Below are 14922 nucleotides of genomic sequence, written 5' to 3' on the forward strand. Positions count from 1 at the left end.
GAGGTAAGTAACCTAGCAACAGCCTGCCGGACTCAACAGGTTGTGCTCACGGGAAGGAGAGGACAAACAATGAACAGGACTGGAAATGACAATGTCCTCCTTTTGAGGAAGATTTACCTTCAGACTGTGCAGTAGGCTAACAAAAGAAAAAGCAGAACTAACAGGAAGCTTCATGTTCTCACTGACTGGGGGCTGGAGTTCTTTTGGCTATATTTGAACTAACTCTTTGGATAACAGAGATACAGGGACTACACTGTAGGGATGGGTATCGTTTAGGTTTTATCCGATACCGGTGCCAAACCGGTACTTTTGAAACGGTGCCGGTGCTTAAACGGTGCTCAAACCGGTGCTTAAAGAATGGAGAACACAAAATTGGTCCAAAAACCTCTCATGTTTAGCTGTTTTTTTTGTAAAAAGATAACAATGTTAGCCTTTTCTGCAGCTATGGGGCATATATGGTATCACTCTTGGCTGGAAGCAGTGCTTAAACAATGGAAAAAACATAAACTTTGTCCAAAAAGCTCTCATGTTTAGCTGTTTTCCACTTTTTCTTTGGTCATTTTAGCCTTTTTGGCCAGGGTGAAGGGAGTATCTGCCATCAAACAAGAAGACAGCCGCATGTAACTATGACGGTGTTTGCTAGTTCACCTTACATGCATTAATGTAATAACGTGGTTAGCCTACTCAACGTAAATTACACATGAACAACATGAAGCTACTCACGCAGAGAAGAACGGCTGCTGCTGCCATCATCATTTCTGCTACACTAGCAGGGCTCCGGGTCCGATAACAGGCACCACACCCGCAGTAGATGTGCTCGGTGTGAGGTCTCGCAGCAAGCTATCAAATACGGCGCATTTCTCGGCTTTAAAAAAAAAGCGCTATGCGTCGCCAGGTGTTTCATCGGATTCGAGGTGTTACCTTTGACAGTGTCACAGTATCAGCTTAAAGCACTTGTTGCAGGCTGCTGAGTTTGCATATTTTGCTGTGAAGTACAGCCAGACTTTTGACTGCTTCGCCTTGGGCATTTTTAATCTGTAGCTCTGCTCTAAAAGAACTTACGTACCTGGCCCCGCCTACTATCCTCGGAAACGTAAAATGATTGGCTAGAATCTAAAGTGTATCACAGCTCAGGAAAAAAAAGCACCGAAATAAAGCACCGAAATGTGCGCTGCTTTTCGGTCTGGTTACTACCGTTTATGTCAGAACCGGTGCCATCATGGCACCGGACACCGGTACCCATCCCTACTACACTGTGTTTATCATTTGAGAACTAATGAGACTGTATCACCATTGCCACTGACAATTTCCCCCTGCTTCATATAGCTTAATCTATATGATCTCAATTTATTAGCAGGTTTATATTTTATACTAATAATTGAATTCTGCTAAATAGTGGAAAAAGCTTTAATATAACCATTGGTCCCACACAAACAAGCAATTAGTTATACTGATTTCTGGTGTTAGTAAAACTTTCAAATAAATAGATTCTTTTAACAGAGTAAGAATCATATATGGCCATATGGCCTGGTCTAAAAGCAGAGACCTTTCATATCCTATAATCTGGTTTCCCACATGGTGATATAACCTTGAAAGTTTACCAAAATGCACTTTTTGAACTTTTCTCTAGTGAGAACAACACCCTGGGCACCAGTGCTTTATGTTTACTCTACATCACTGATGTTAAATACTGCCAGCGTTGTTACTGAAACTATGATACACTCCATGATCTCGATGGTCAAAATGAGATTTCGTTTCTTATGATGCTTGGAATTGTATTGTTGTAGCATCTATACTGGTATAAAGTGCCTGCAGGAGATCGTTGTTGTGATTTGGTGCTATATAAATATAATGTAATTGAATGGGTTAACAGATATAGTTGGAGTTTGAGCTTCATGGAGAAAAAAATATTTGTCTGCATATATCTTTAATATATTTCTTTAAATTTAAACACATAAACTGACATTATTATTAGAAGTTGGCACCGTCTTCCATGTAAACTTGGTTCTTGAAGGATTGCTCCAGCTATTATGGAGTCCTTGTAGATAAGGGAGCGCTGAAAGTAGCTTCTTCTACTTTTTTATTAAAAATGCAAAGGTTATTTTATCCAGTGGGAACTTTTCCAGTTTTTCTAATTTGACATGGAATGACAGATACCGAGTTAAACACTGTTCATATACATTCATGAAGGTGTCTCTTGATACTAAACTTTGACAGTGTTATGCCTGCCTCCCCCAGCGTTCTTACTCCATTAGCTCTTCACTTTAGTTTACCGTTTCTGGACCTTTTCGTGTAATAGAGTTTGCCTGTGCATTATTTCTTTTTAAGAATGTACCAGTTTGTTAATTTGATCAAGATTACTTTCTCCTTCTTGTTTTTTCAGCCTAATGATGACTTTCCTTTTACTTGTATTGAAACTTTTTTGGACTATATACTGTATGCCAATGAACATCTGCCAAATGAAAATGAAACACCTGAAAACAACTCCAGCCCTTTCATCTCCGTAATATTCCTGAAAGTTACACAAAAGCAGACCACACGTGGCTATTTACTAGGGGTGCAACGATACTCGTATCGATATTGAACCGTTTGATACAGTGCTTTCGGTTCGGTACGCATATGTATCGAACAATACAACATTTTTAATTTATTTTATCAACTTTCCTTCTGACGATGCTGTCTGTGTTGAGAGCTCAGTGGATCTGTGTTCGACTACACCGCCTAAACTGCACTGTCGAGCGCAGATCCACTGAGCGCAGCGCAAGCTAGCAAGACAGAAGCTAAGTTCCTTGCAACATAGCAAATTGAACTTCCCCCACCCTCATTCAGATCTGGCGTTTGGAACTATCTTGGTTTTCATGTGAAGTATGACCCTGAAGGTAAGCGTGTCATGGACAAAAGTAAAACAGTATGTGCCACGCAATGCTCAATTACATGGGTGGGAACTAGTGCGAACTTGCCGTGTTGTGGCGTTAATGTAATTTCAGATTAACTTTGGTTAGTTTTACTGGAAAGCATTAATCCACAATATAAGACAACAAAAATTTACTTTATCTCAGAAGTCTAGCTAGCTACACTATTGCGGCTTACAGTAGTGTTTACAGTACCTCTGTAGTTAGGCTTTCTTTCTACCCACAACATCTGAACTGGTCACTTGTTTGACAGCTCATACCTGGTATCTAACAAGGTATAAACCTAAAATTTAACATGCTAAGATATAGCACTTGTTTTTTTTTTGTTTTTTTTTCTCTGATGTGATCTTGGAGTCATTTTGCTTGGATAACCACTCCTGGTGAGATTGTAGCATTGTGTTAACATGCATCTGCCCTCTTAATTCCTAAGGAAGTAGTAAGAGTGTACTTACTTCTTCGCAGGGCTGTACAGAGCTCAGAATAAATGTTCTTTGTCACGTGACTATGTGTGTTACGACTCCTGATGTAATGCTGTTTAATATGCAAATCTCAGTGTACAGGTACCTCTCCGTGATTGGTGGATCCAGAAGAAGGATCATACGGATTGGCTAACCAGCTGGAGATGGCTCATATGATGACACCGCCATGGACAGCCAGTCATTCATCCTCGCCTCATTCTAACCAGCAGACCAGGAGTACAGGAGCATGTAGGGGTGGACTGCCTTTTTGTTTGATTATAGTTTTCTCCTGTTTTTCGTCGTTAGGGAGGCAAGTTGCTTTCATTTAGTTTGATTCTTTTGGTTAGTTAAGTTTGGTAAATCCTCGAGATAGGCTCCTTTTGTTTGTTGTTTTGGTGTTAGGTCCACCCCGAAGCTATAACCAGCTCTTCTTTTGTGTCAAATAACCTAATAAATCAACATATTGTAAATAAATTATTATTAAACTTTACCAATTGTGTGATGTGGCTGCTCGGGGTCTGACGAGGATGGATCACCCTTATATTGTGGTCTGGCCACCCCTAGACGGGCCATAACAATATGTAACATAAAGGGCCGAGTTTAATTAAATGAATCAAGATGAGAAAGAAACTCCTAGAAATTCATAAGCAACACGGTGAGTCACAAAAATCAGCAACTGCAATGACAAGACTGCGTAAAAGAGAGTTCCCACTTCTTGCCATTGCAATCTTTTTGTAAATACAGATAGTGCAACACGTCGTAGAGCCAGATTAAATCTATGATTAAAACGGCTGTTGGCTATTTGTCTGTAATTCCATCATGATGTATTTTCCCACAAAAAATTCTTTCTGCTGTTTTGACAGTAGCATATATGGTTCTTCCTATCAACATCAATGACAAACATTTCTGTGTGCTGTCAGTACTTCAGAAGAATAAAATTCTTTTCTAAAGGCCAGAACAAGAAACTCAGTCATAAAAGCAGCACAAAAACCAACATATTCCTTTAGAGCATCTAAAATACATTTTACAGAGTACAACTGAGAGCACAGACAGTCTCCAATGCACCATAGAGATACCATTACACCTGCCCTGACCCAAAACAATGTTTACAACCTTTGCCTACAGGTTTGTCGAAATGCAGTGTAGAAAACAGCTAACTTTGTCAGGGGAAGAGGAACCTAGCAAAAAAGTAAGAAACACTTTCTAATCACACAAAAATCACAAAATGCACCAGATTTAGCAATATAAGAACAACCGAGTGTGGGGTCCTTCAGCAATCACACAGTGTAGAGAGCTTAAAGGACAATGTCAGTGGTGGAGAGTGTTGGGTGGGCAGAAAATATAAGGAAATCAAAAATAAATAAGGCATTGGACAGAGAGGGTATGGAAAGGCCCAGCGTGGGCGCTGTCATGGCCGGTTAAGTGGACAGGCAGCCCTGCTGGAGCTCTGTTATCTGTCTGCCGCAGAAAGTCAACCAGCAGAGAGGAGGGTATATGAGTGTGTGTATGTGTGTGTGTGTGTGTGTGTGTGTGTGTGTGTGTGTGAGGGGGTTCTGCTCTAAGGCAGGACACACACTGTGAGAAAGCTTTTTATTGCATGTTCTGTGAACAATCTCAGATGAATAAGTCTTTTCATATGGACATCATCAGTTTAATCTTTCCAAGTACTTTTAGCAACTTAAACATCTTTATCTAAATCTAGTTTAATCATATTGATTCTCTGTGGGTTCTTTTTAAATCCATGCCTACAATTACTGTAACAAAGTATACAATTCCAAAAAGCAGTTACCAGGGCTTGGCCACAGCTCAGAGAGCTGCTAGGGCCAATTCTGAAACTGTATATGCTTTCAAAAATCAATATTATATCACAGTCTCTAATTACAGCCTGAGGCTTGATGCAGATCTTCATTAATGAGCCTAAATGACACATTAGCAATTGACGTGGGGAAACAGAATACTTCATTACCATATTGATTCTCAGGCAAAACTTCAGATAGCCAATTGTCAGGCTGAATTAACACGTGGTTGCTGTGAGCCGTGCTATTACTTCAGGTGCCAGAGATACTTAATAAGCATGTGTCAGTGTTAATGATCACATGTGTGACAATATCATCTGGAATCATTACGGTGTGCTGCTGTACAGCCACAGAGCTGTCAGTGATGGAAGCGGCACTCACAAAAGAAACATTATTTAACAGGGCAAAGACAGTATCATTAATCGAGGACAGGACTAAATCTGTTTTCATTTTCATTGGGCTGACTCTCGATAAATTACACTGAAGACCTAAATAGTTCATGAAAAAAAGAGCGTGGTGGCCAATAACCAGTCTGCATTTAAAGTTGATTATAGTGGCAAACTTCTCTAAGAAGCCTGCAGACTGAGTCTATCCTTTTCTAAGATTGGGTCTTATTATCTCCCATCTTCTGATTTTGGGGGGGTTGTAGTCTACAGTCACATGGGGCTGTTTGCCAACATTAATACAGTCTGATAAACAACTAAAATGAATAGGAATACAGTGTGTAAGGTTCCTTGTTTCCATTCTAAGATGAGAGATTTTAACCTTTACGCCACAGGTGTCGAACTCCAGGCCTCGAGGGCCGGTGTCCTGCAGGTTTTAGATGTTTCCTTGATCCAACACAGCTGATTTAAATGGCTAAATTACCTCCTCAACATATCCTGAAGTTCTCCAGAGGCCTGGTAATGAACTGATCACTTGATTCAGGTGTGTTGACCCAGGGTGAGATCTAAAACCTGCAGGACACCGGCCCTCGAGGCCTGGAGTTTGACACCCCTGCTTTACGCCATGTCAGAACTTTTGAAATTTTAGTGGTGAGAACATTTCGGTCAAATGTTTGTTATCCAGTCAAAATAGAAATCCCAGGTCCCTGCAGGACACATCTGTCAATTTAATTTGGGGGCGTGACTTAACTTTCACAGTGTCATACTGCATTTTTGGACAAAAGATTTCTTGGGACCCTCTAGCGGGAACTGTCAATTAGGGTGCTTTCCTGAGAACTGCATACCTTCTGGGACGTTTTTTCCATTTAGATTTGCACCACCAATAACAAGCTAAAAAGTCGCCCGGATCAATGATTTCATGATGACAGTGTTGTTGAAAATTGTAGGCTTGCATACATAAATAGACCAGTGTCAGCTGAGCAACTGATGGGTTCAGTAGTTTTTAAGATTGATTCCTTTTTTCTATTTTTTGTTTTTACATTTGTTTTACAAACTCTTGCTGGCTGTTTTATATGTCTAAGCAACAAGTAATTAAACAACAGGCTAATTATAACATGAACAAGCTTAATGGTTGCAGCTTATTTGTAACAAAGATCTTTAAAAAACATAAATCACCCCAAATTTGCACTGAACAAACTACAAGACATCTGGAAAAATGTTCATTTTATAGATGAGATCAAAGTGGAGATGTCTGACCATAATGCACAGTAGCACGTTTGTCGAAAACCAAACACAGCACATCAGCGCAAACACTTCATACCCACTGTCAAGCACGGTGGTGGAAGTGTGATGATTTGGGCTATTTTGCAGCTCCTGAGTTACTCCTCTGTCTACCAAAGTATTCTAGAGTCAAATGTGAGGTCATCTCATGCAACAGGATAATCATCTCACACACAGCAGCAAATCTACAACAGAACGTCAGAAGAAGAAAAGAATAAGGGTGTTACAGTGGCTCAAAGTCCAGACCTCAACCTGATTAAAAATCTGTAGCAAGACCTTTAGAGAGTTGTTCATAAATGATTGCCTGTAATATGATTCAACACAAGCAACACTGTAAAGAGGAGTGGGCTAAAATGTCTCTATAATGATGTGAGAGATTGATTAAATCATACAGAAAGCAAACCAACCAACCTGAAAGCATGAGAACCTGACACACAATACACTGCCTGGTGTAATAATTTTTTGTTACAGTATTTCGAATGGTGAGCATTCATAAAACTAGCTGCAAGTAACATGACAACTCAAAGCTAACTGGTTAGTGATTTTACAGAAGTTGAGGTTTGGCTTTCAAGGCTCCAGATTGCAATGTAAGGGTAAAAAATGACTTCCAAGCCCTCCAAATGCTGTTAGATACTCTTTGGTTTCTCCACAAACAAAGCTTTTTGTTCAGGAATTTGACCAAAAAACACATGGAGATACTTCAACTTGTCATCTGAGCTCAACGCCAAAACAGCAGAGCACATATGTATTGTCTAATAACTGGCCTGCTTTGTGTTTTGGTAGGGCTCAGTCACTGGGATGTATATATGTGTCACGGCCCGTGGCTTGGCATCCAGGGAGCCGTGGGAGGCTGCGGTGGCCACACCCTCGGGCTGGGCCGCCTCCAAATCACCTGCGTCTCATCTGAGGCAATCACCGGAGGACTACTTCAGCCAGCTCGGACGGCTTCTCCTCGCCAGTCTGTAAGTCTCCTCCCAGTGTGACCAGCATTCGGCGTGGAAGCCTGTGGCCTGCCTGTCATCCTGCCTGACTGCCTCCCTCCCTAGGATTCCCTTCACGGGCACCTCTCCCCTACAAGCTCCACGGTCCTGCTCTACCTGTAAGCCTCGGCTACTTATGAAGTCTAGCTGTTCATTTCTTGACAATCTGCGTACTGTTAACTGTGTCTCCCCTTTCTGTTGCAGTTTCCCCACGGTCCCGATTACGGTGCTCCTGGGCTCCACGCTCCTCGTTTCCCCCCCTGGCATGAGCCTTAGTTTTTCGTTTCCTTAACGTTGTTAAAAGATTCTTCAGTTCAATAAAAACGTGTACACAGTTCTGAGCTGCGGTGTGCTGAGTCTTGTTTGGGGTCCTGTTACCTGAACACTCCGTGTTCTGTGACAATATGAAAATACCAATCTTAATAAAACCTTCACAAGCACTTTGACTGAGCTCTAGAAGGTCATTGCTGATACAATTGGAAAAAAGATCTAAGAGTTCAGTACTGCTTTCATCTGCCTTTCTTCTAATCCAAATATTCCCACAATGCTTGCTTTGAGTTTTTATCCATTGCATCCCCTCATGACTGAATACATAAAGTGGATTCTTTATGAAAATGGCAGATGTACCTCATGCCTTCTGTGGATTTGTTCTGGTAGTTGCAGTAGAGCTGCGGTGTACCCAGCATTGCTTCGGTGAAGACTGCCAGGAATCCCAAAGTCTCCACGAACAAAACCGAGTCCAGGAGGAGGTAGGTGATGTACGCTGCCACCAGAGTGAAGGCCAGCACGCACTGCACATAGTCCACAAAACGACTCCATGACCAGAAGTAGTTCCAGTCAAAATCTAAAGGTGCATAACATGAGAGACACAGAAATGAAATTAAAAATCATTCTTCTAAAAAAATTCATTTAAAAAAATGGTTCCTAATGGTCTAATCCCAACTATGGAAGGCACTTTTATTTATATACTGCTTTTCCAATCTTAAGCTGCATCCGTTAATACCAGAGACTATAAAAAGTCAGTAAATTCATGTGATTACGATTTTAAAAAAATGTTGGCAACCAATGAGCACACACGATACCAGTGACTGACATCTGACAGGCCAATAAAAACATTCGATGGTTTCCCAGATAACTGGCTCCTGGAATGTTCACTACTGACCAACCGTCAGTCTTCACAGTGATCTGTGATAAGCAATCCTCCATGTTTTGATGCAGCTTTACTGAATACTCAAAGTCCTTCAGACTATTGGCCACATTTAACTATGCATTGATGCAGTGCTTTATTCTGTACACTTCAAGCTCATTATTTATCTCACATCAACATATAGATTAATGCAAACTCCATGCAAAAGGCCCGAGTCGGTGATTTAACCAGTTAATGCTGTTCACCGCACCACCATGCCACCAATGGTCACCACTGGAACCACTGGGTTAATCCTAATTGCTAAGTGCCTAAGCCTAACCAGGTGAGTTAAAATACCTACACCTAATCAGATGGAGTTAAATTAGCCCCTAACCAGGAAGACATGGCCTTCTTTTACTGTAGAGACACTTTCATCTGATGTAATTAAATGAAATTTAAATACATGACCCTAATCAGGTGAATTCAGTTGGATTTACTCTGTTAGAATATTTTTTTATTGCCAAAATTCTGAAAACAGTACCCCAGAATATGTCATTAAATCATTGCATTTGGGGTAAATGTTCTTGTAACTTGTAATTTAATTCAAAAAAGCTTTCATCCTCAGTGGATGAGCTCTGCAAACCTTTTAGTAATCTGCACATTAAGTTGTAATATTTCTTGTGTAGAAGGTGTATTTTTCTTATAGGTAGGGCAGAATTTTAACATTCATAATTAAAATCCCAAATGCTTATTACCATTTGGAAATGATGTTCGAGTCATCGTTTTATAGTCACAAAGGCAATTTTGTGGTGCCAATTTTTATTAATTTTCTTGTTTTCCAGCACTGGAGACAAGGGATCATCTACTAATCCTCTCTGTTTTTATTTAATTATTTATTGAAGCCTCAAGTTGATAAAATTAAACAAACTACTGCTGTCATTTTTTATTTAATTAAATAACTACAAAATTTAATATGTCACAATTCCCTTCTCATAATCAGAACACACACCATGTTACCATGCAACAAATATCTGAGCCGGGCCCCACTGGAATCAGTTCTCATTAAGATTATTGTAAAACAGAAACATTTTACTTGTGGTCTTGATGAGTGGATGGGGGGGAGGAAGAGAGAACGTGGTGAAAAACTGGAGTGTGTGACGGTCAGCCGAGGTTATGTTTCTTTTCCGTTGTAGTAATGGGATGAATGGGAATAGAGACAATGATGAATGATTTAAACCCTGTTATCAGTCCCAATGCCTCTCATGTGCATTCTTGCATGTGTAATAATTAGGTAAAGAATCTGATCACAGCAGCACTGTCTTCCTGTAATAAGCAAACAAGCCAATACTAATCACACTGTTATGTCTCCTGGCTTCATCGCCTAAGACTCAACTTTAACTGAAGGAAACGGTGACAATAATTCAACTTTGCCTATAAAGTCTTTGATGACTAAACACATGCGATATATCTTTATGGTATTAAGGCAGTGAAACCACAACACAAGTAAAAAATTAGGAGAGTGAAAACTTTAACCATAAAAGTCCAATCATGGCTGAACTCCCACTGCTGCATCTCAAATGCAATTTCTACAAGCAACAAATGTAATCGACCTGATTTACTTAATCATGTCTAAATGAGGCTTTGCTTATCTAAGTGGCACATCTAAGTGCTCCACGAAGGCCAACTGCATAGGCCTGTATAGGCTTCCTGAGAAAAGCCTATGAACTGCAGAAGAATAACAGAAAACAATACCAAATGCCAACCATTGTTTAGCTCAACTAAATGCCTGAATTGGACAATCCCTTTCTTTTTTTTTTTTTAAATTTCACACAGACTTGATAAAATCTGAAGTAATAGAGTGGAAATGTTTATGACATTTGAGTTTAAGAGTGAATGGATGGTTGTTTCATTACAGAATTAATGGCAACCGATTCTGACATTTCAATAGCATTTCCACACATATTTATGAAACTGTGCCAGAAACCCAGCTCTTTAAAACTGAGCCAATTCAATTGTATCTCTTTGAAAGCAAAGCTAAACAAATACAACAAATGTAATTGAATTCTCAAAAAGCCATTTAAAGCAGGTCGTAGCCTGCCAATCCAGCACACACTAAGATTTTACCATGGAAAAAAAATCAGTATCCAAGATGGTAACACAATATAGTATTGAACAAAAGGAAAGTGGAGCTTTCAGTTAGAGCAGGGCGATATGACCAAAAATATTTATCACAATATACATTTAAAACTTGCAATAACGATATAACTGACGATATAATTGACACTAGACAAAATACTTTACAACTCCACAACTTTATTAGTGCAAAAAACCCCATCAATGTATTTTCACTTAAACAAGCAGCTGTTTTTTTATGTACGTTAAAGTTATATAAAAATGTAACAGTGCAAATTCCTTGCTGACAATTTAACCAAAAGGCATTTCCAGTGGAAATTGGCCGACATATCCTCAGCATAACCATGTATAATATCCACAAAACTTAAAAAGAGGTTATACACACACAATACGGTAATATTATGTTGAAGCACAGTATGTATCACTCCGCGAGGCGCCTGCCTACGATAGCTGTAATACTCCGATAATCCATCAAGCGGTGCGGCTTCGTAGCTTAGCAAAGTCGTACTAAAACATTTGACAGATTGTCGAGCGCCGTGTACATAAAATCGTTTCGAGGTCAGTAAACACAACCAGAATTCATACATGAGGCACACGGGATTATAAGGGGCACTGTCGACTTTCAGAAAAATCAAAGGATTGATATTAAGTGTGCCGTATTTTCCAAACAACACGGTAATAATGACGGCCCGCTAGCATGCTCTACCAAAAATAGTGCTTTGTTGTGTATCTGACGGACAAAAGCTAAACCAGTGCCACACCACTGAAGTTGTAGCATTTTTACAAACCAATTCTGGTTCATCCGTTTCATTCAACGATCCACTTTCGCTCTTCTCATTCTGCGTCACCGCCATGTGCGTATGTAAACAAAGGCACTGCGCATGCACGTTTTACCCATATTCTATCGCGATTTTTCATTTTCCTATTGTTGCCCAAAATTACATCAGTATTACCGTGAACGGTACGATATAGCCCAGCCCTACTTTCAGTGGTACGCTGCAGCATGTACTTACTCCTGTTCTGAGTTTAATTAAGAATACCCACAGACAGCTGTTATGTGTGCTCTAAAGCAGTGTTTATACTGCAGGCGTAGATATCTGGTGTGGTTGTGAAGCCCTGCTTGCAGCTGAGCCAAAGGACTATGAATCTGGGCGAGCCAGCACCAGGCTGGCACTCTGTGATAACAGCCAAATATAGTCAGAAGTGATGAAGGGCAATCAAACATCAACACCAACCTAGAGCTAAAGCTATCACACCAAGTACAAAACTGAATATATGGTGGGAACCACATGTGACTGCAGGTAATGAAAACAATGGGTATGGGCTCAAATTGTGGTCATAAATATTTTGTACTCAGGATTTGTATGTGTAAAAAGAATTTGTGTGTGTGTAAAAAAGATTTGTATGCGTAAAAAAGATTTGTGTGTGGACTTAGCCAAAAAATAAGTGTCAAACTCTGCACTCAAGTTTCAAGTTACAAGTACGAATTTTGACCCTATTTTTCTTCCTTTCATCTGATTGGTCAATGTCATGTCAATCACAAATTTAACTATCCAATCAGAGAGCAGATGGGTTTAGCTGTCGGAGGGGTGCTTTATGGAGCTTTAGGTCCTTGAAGGGTAATACAGTTTGAAGCTGGAGGATCTCTATATAAATATCCGATAGAAGCTAGGTCACCTAACTTTCAGCAGCTGTTGAAAGGATAAAGTTGTGATATGTCAGTGCTTAGAAAAACCATTATTACTTTAGGATTAGCTTAACACAAAGTCAGGGCTGACCCGGGATCATTGCTGTGAGTCACAGTGCGCAGCATAAAGGTCCTTTCACATCAGACGCAGCATGTGCTGCTAATGCTAATGTATGTATGGGTCTCAATGACATAAATTTCAACCTCAGATGGTGAGCATAAGACCATATGAAGGTGTCCGCAAGCAGACTTGCCCATGAAAACACTATACCAAAATGCACCAACTCTGCATATGCACTTCAAACAGACTTTGCGCAGACCTCAAAGAACTATGACAGGAATATTTACTTTTCAATGTTGTCTGTAACCAAGTATAATGTCCATGTTCAACTCAGATACATTCCTGTTGTGATAAGTTGCATTTATGGTTTGGAAATGGAACCATCAAGAGTATATGTCCCGATATACATCCTTTACCAGCAGGATGTATATCAGCATGTATTTGGAGAATGCTAACCTTTTATGAGGAAAACTGGCTTCCCTGCAAGAAAATCTAAAGAACAAGGGTGGGGTTTTGTTTGATTTCAGATATATCAGGATATATCTTATTCAGGAAATTGAAAAATAAAAAGTGCTTAGTTTGCATGCTCTTCCTGTGTCAGAGTGGATTCTCTCCAGGTACTCTCGCCTCCCACAGTCCAAAGTCATACATGGGGTTAGACATATTGGTGATTCTAAAATGACCATATGTGCAAATGAGAAAATGATAATAATAAAAATAAAAATGTCAATAAATTCAGCTGCTGTAAGAAACAATTTTCTAAATACAGTATAAATAAATGGTAAATAGTAAATGGACGGGTTCTTATATAGCGCTTTTCTACTCTTCTAAGCACTCAAAGTGCTTTAAAGTTTGAGTAAATAAAGTATTTTGCATTGCGTCACATTACCATTAGTAATTAAAAATTAGCCACAGATGTGAACATGAGTGTGGATGCTCTCTGTTAGTCCTGTGAAAGACTGCTGAGTGCTTCTCTGAACACCGAGCTTATGACAGCTCATGATACACCAAGTTAAGAAAATGGATGTATAGATGTAATTAATAGGCAGTGGATGCCTCTCCTGTATCAGCTCTTCTGCTACTTAGTAGTAGTGCAGTTTGTAGCCTCACTGTTACCTATAGAATCGAGTTAAAAAAAACAAAAAGCACCTGCAAGCTGCACTGTGTAAGGCTAATTAATAAAGGTTATTTCATACTGCACCCTAACCTTTTTGAGCCATAACATCATTTGTTCTCTTTCTCGATGTAAATGTGTGAGCACTAATGTATCGACAGGATTTCTTTTTCTTGACTTCTCTTCCAGTTTTCGCTGATGTAATGAACCGGGGGCTGGAGAGGCTTTCATTTCATGCCTTAGCATGAAATGAAAGCTTCATTTTTTCCATCTTGCAACCTGACTGCATGATCACCAATTCTGCAACACCTTTCAAATGAAGACTGTTAACCTTCGCAAATAAAAGGCAAACACTGTGACCGGGACATGCATCTTAACTGTTGTGCAATTTCAGCTTCCTATTTCAGTAAATGCGCTCCTTCACGTCGGTGCTGCCTCGTAATCAACTTTCAGTCATGCATGTGCAATTTCTGGAGACTTATTTGCCTTCAGCACTGAAAAGTAGCAAACATTTTTTAAAAGTAGTCTGTCGGCCCACTTCACAGCGACCACAAATGGATGTTTATCACTGTAGTGCACCTTGGCCATTCCCTACCATACACCCTCTGTTGCGTGCCCGGGAGAATTCTTGCCTTCCTCTTTAATCCCCATGCTGTGTGGCAGCCGTAGTGGCACTGTGTGGGAACAGACTGAAGCTGCACACAATAGACTCCCTGTGGTGGCCGAATGTCCCACAGGGTTGCGGTACATGTGTAGGAAGGCACGGGTCAGAGCCGGTGATTCCAATCGCTTGTTTACCGGCTGTTTCCTGCCAGCTTCAGTTAGGCCCCAGAAAAGTCTAAGGGGGTAGTTGAAATAATGGCTGTCACTCAAAAGCACCCGTGGGAGAAGCGAGAACATTATTATAAAAGACAGTTATAACAACCTGGGAAATTGAACCTGGATTGCAGCGGGCTTCATTTTCTGAAATTTGGACAGGTAGCTTTTTCAC

General features: G+C 40.1%; 1 protein-coding gene across 2 annotated transcripts in view; it reads right to left on the bottom strand.

Annotated features, from left to right (window-relative positions):
* slc66a2 (solute carrier family 66 member 2) overlaps window positions 1–14922 on the bottom strand; it is a 37260-nt gene that overhangs the window by 11416 nt on the left and 10922 nt on the right. For both annotated transcript variants that reach the window (XM_085148779.1, XM_085148780.1), the window contains one exon: window positions 8438–8654. In XM_085148779.1, coding sequence (XP_085004905.1) covers window positions 8438–8654 — 217 coding nt within the window. The remainder of the gene's footprint in view (window positions 1–8437; window positions 8655–14922) is intronic.

This window comes from Neolamprologus multifasciatus, chromosome 22 (genome assembly GCF_963576455.1).
Source record: "Neolamprologus multifasciatus chromosome 22, fNeoMul1.2, whole genome shotgun sequence".
Taxonomy (NCBI): Eukaryota; Metazoa; Chordata; class Actinopteri; order Cichliformes; family Cichlidae; genus Neolamprologus; species Neolamprologus multifasciatus.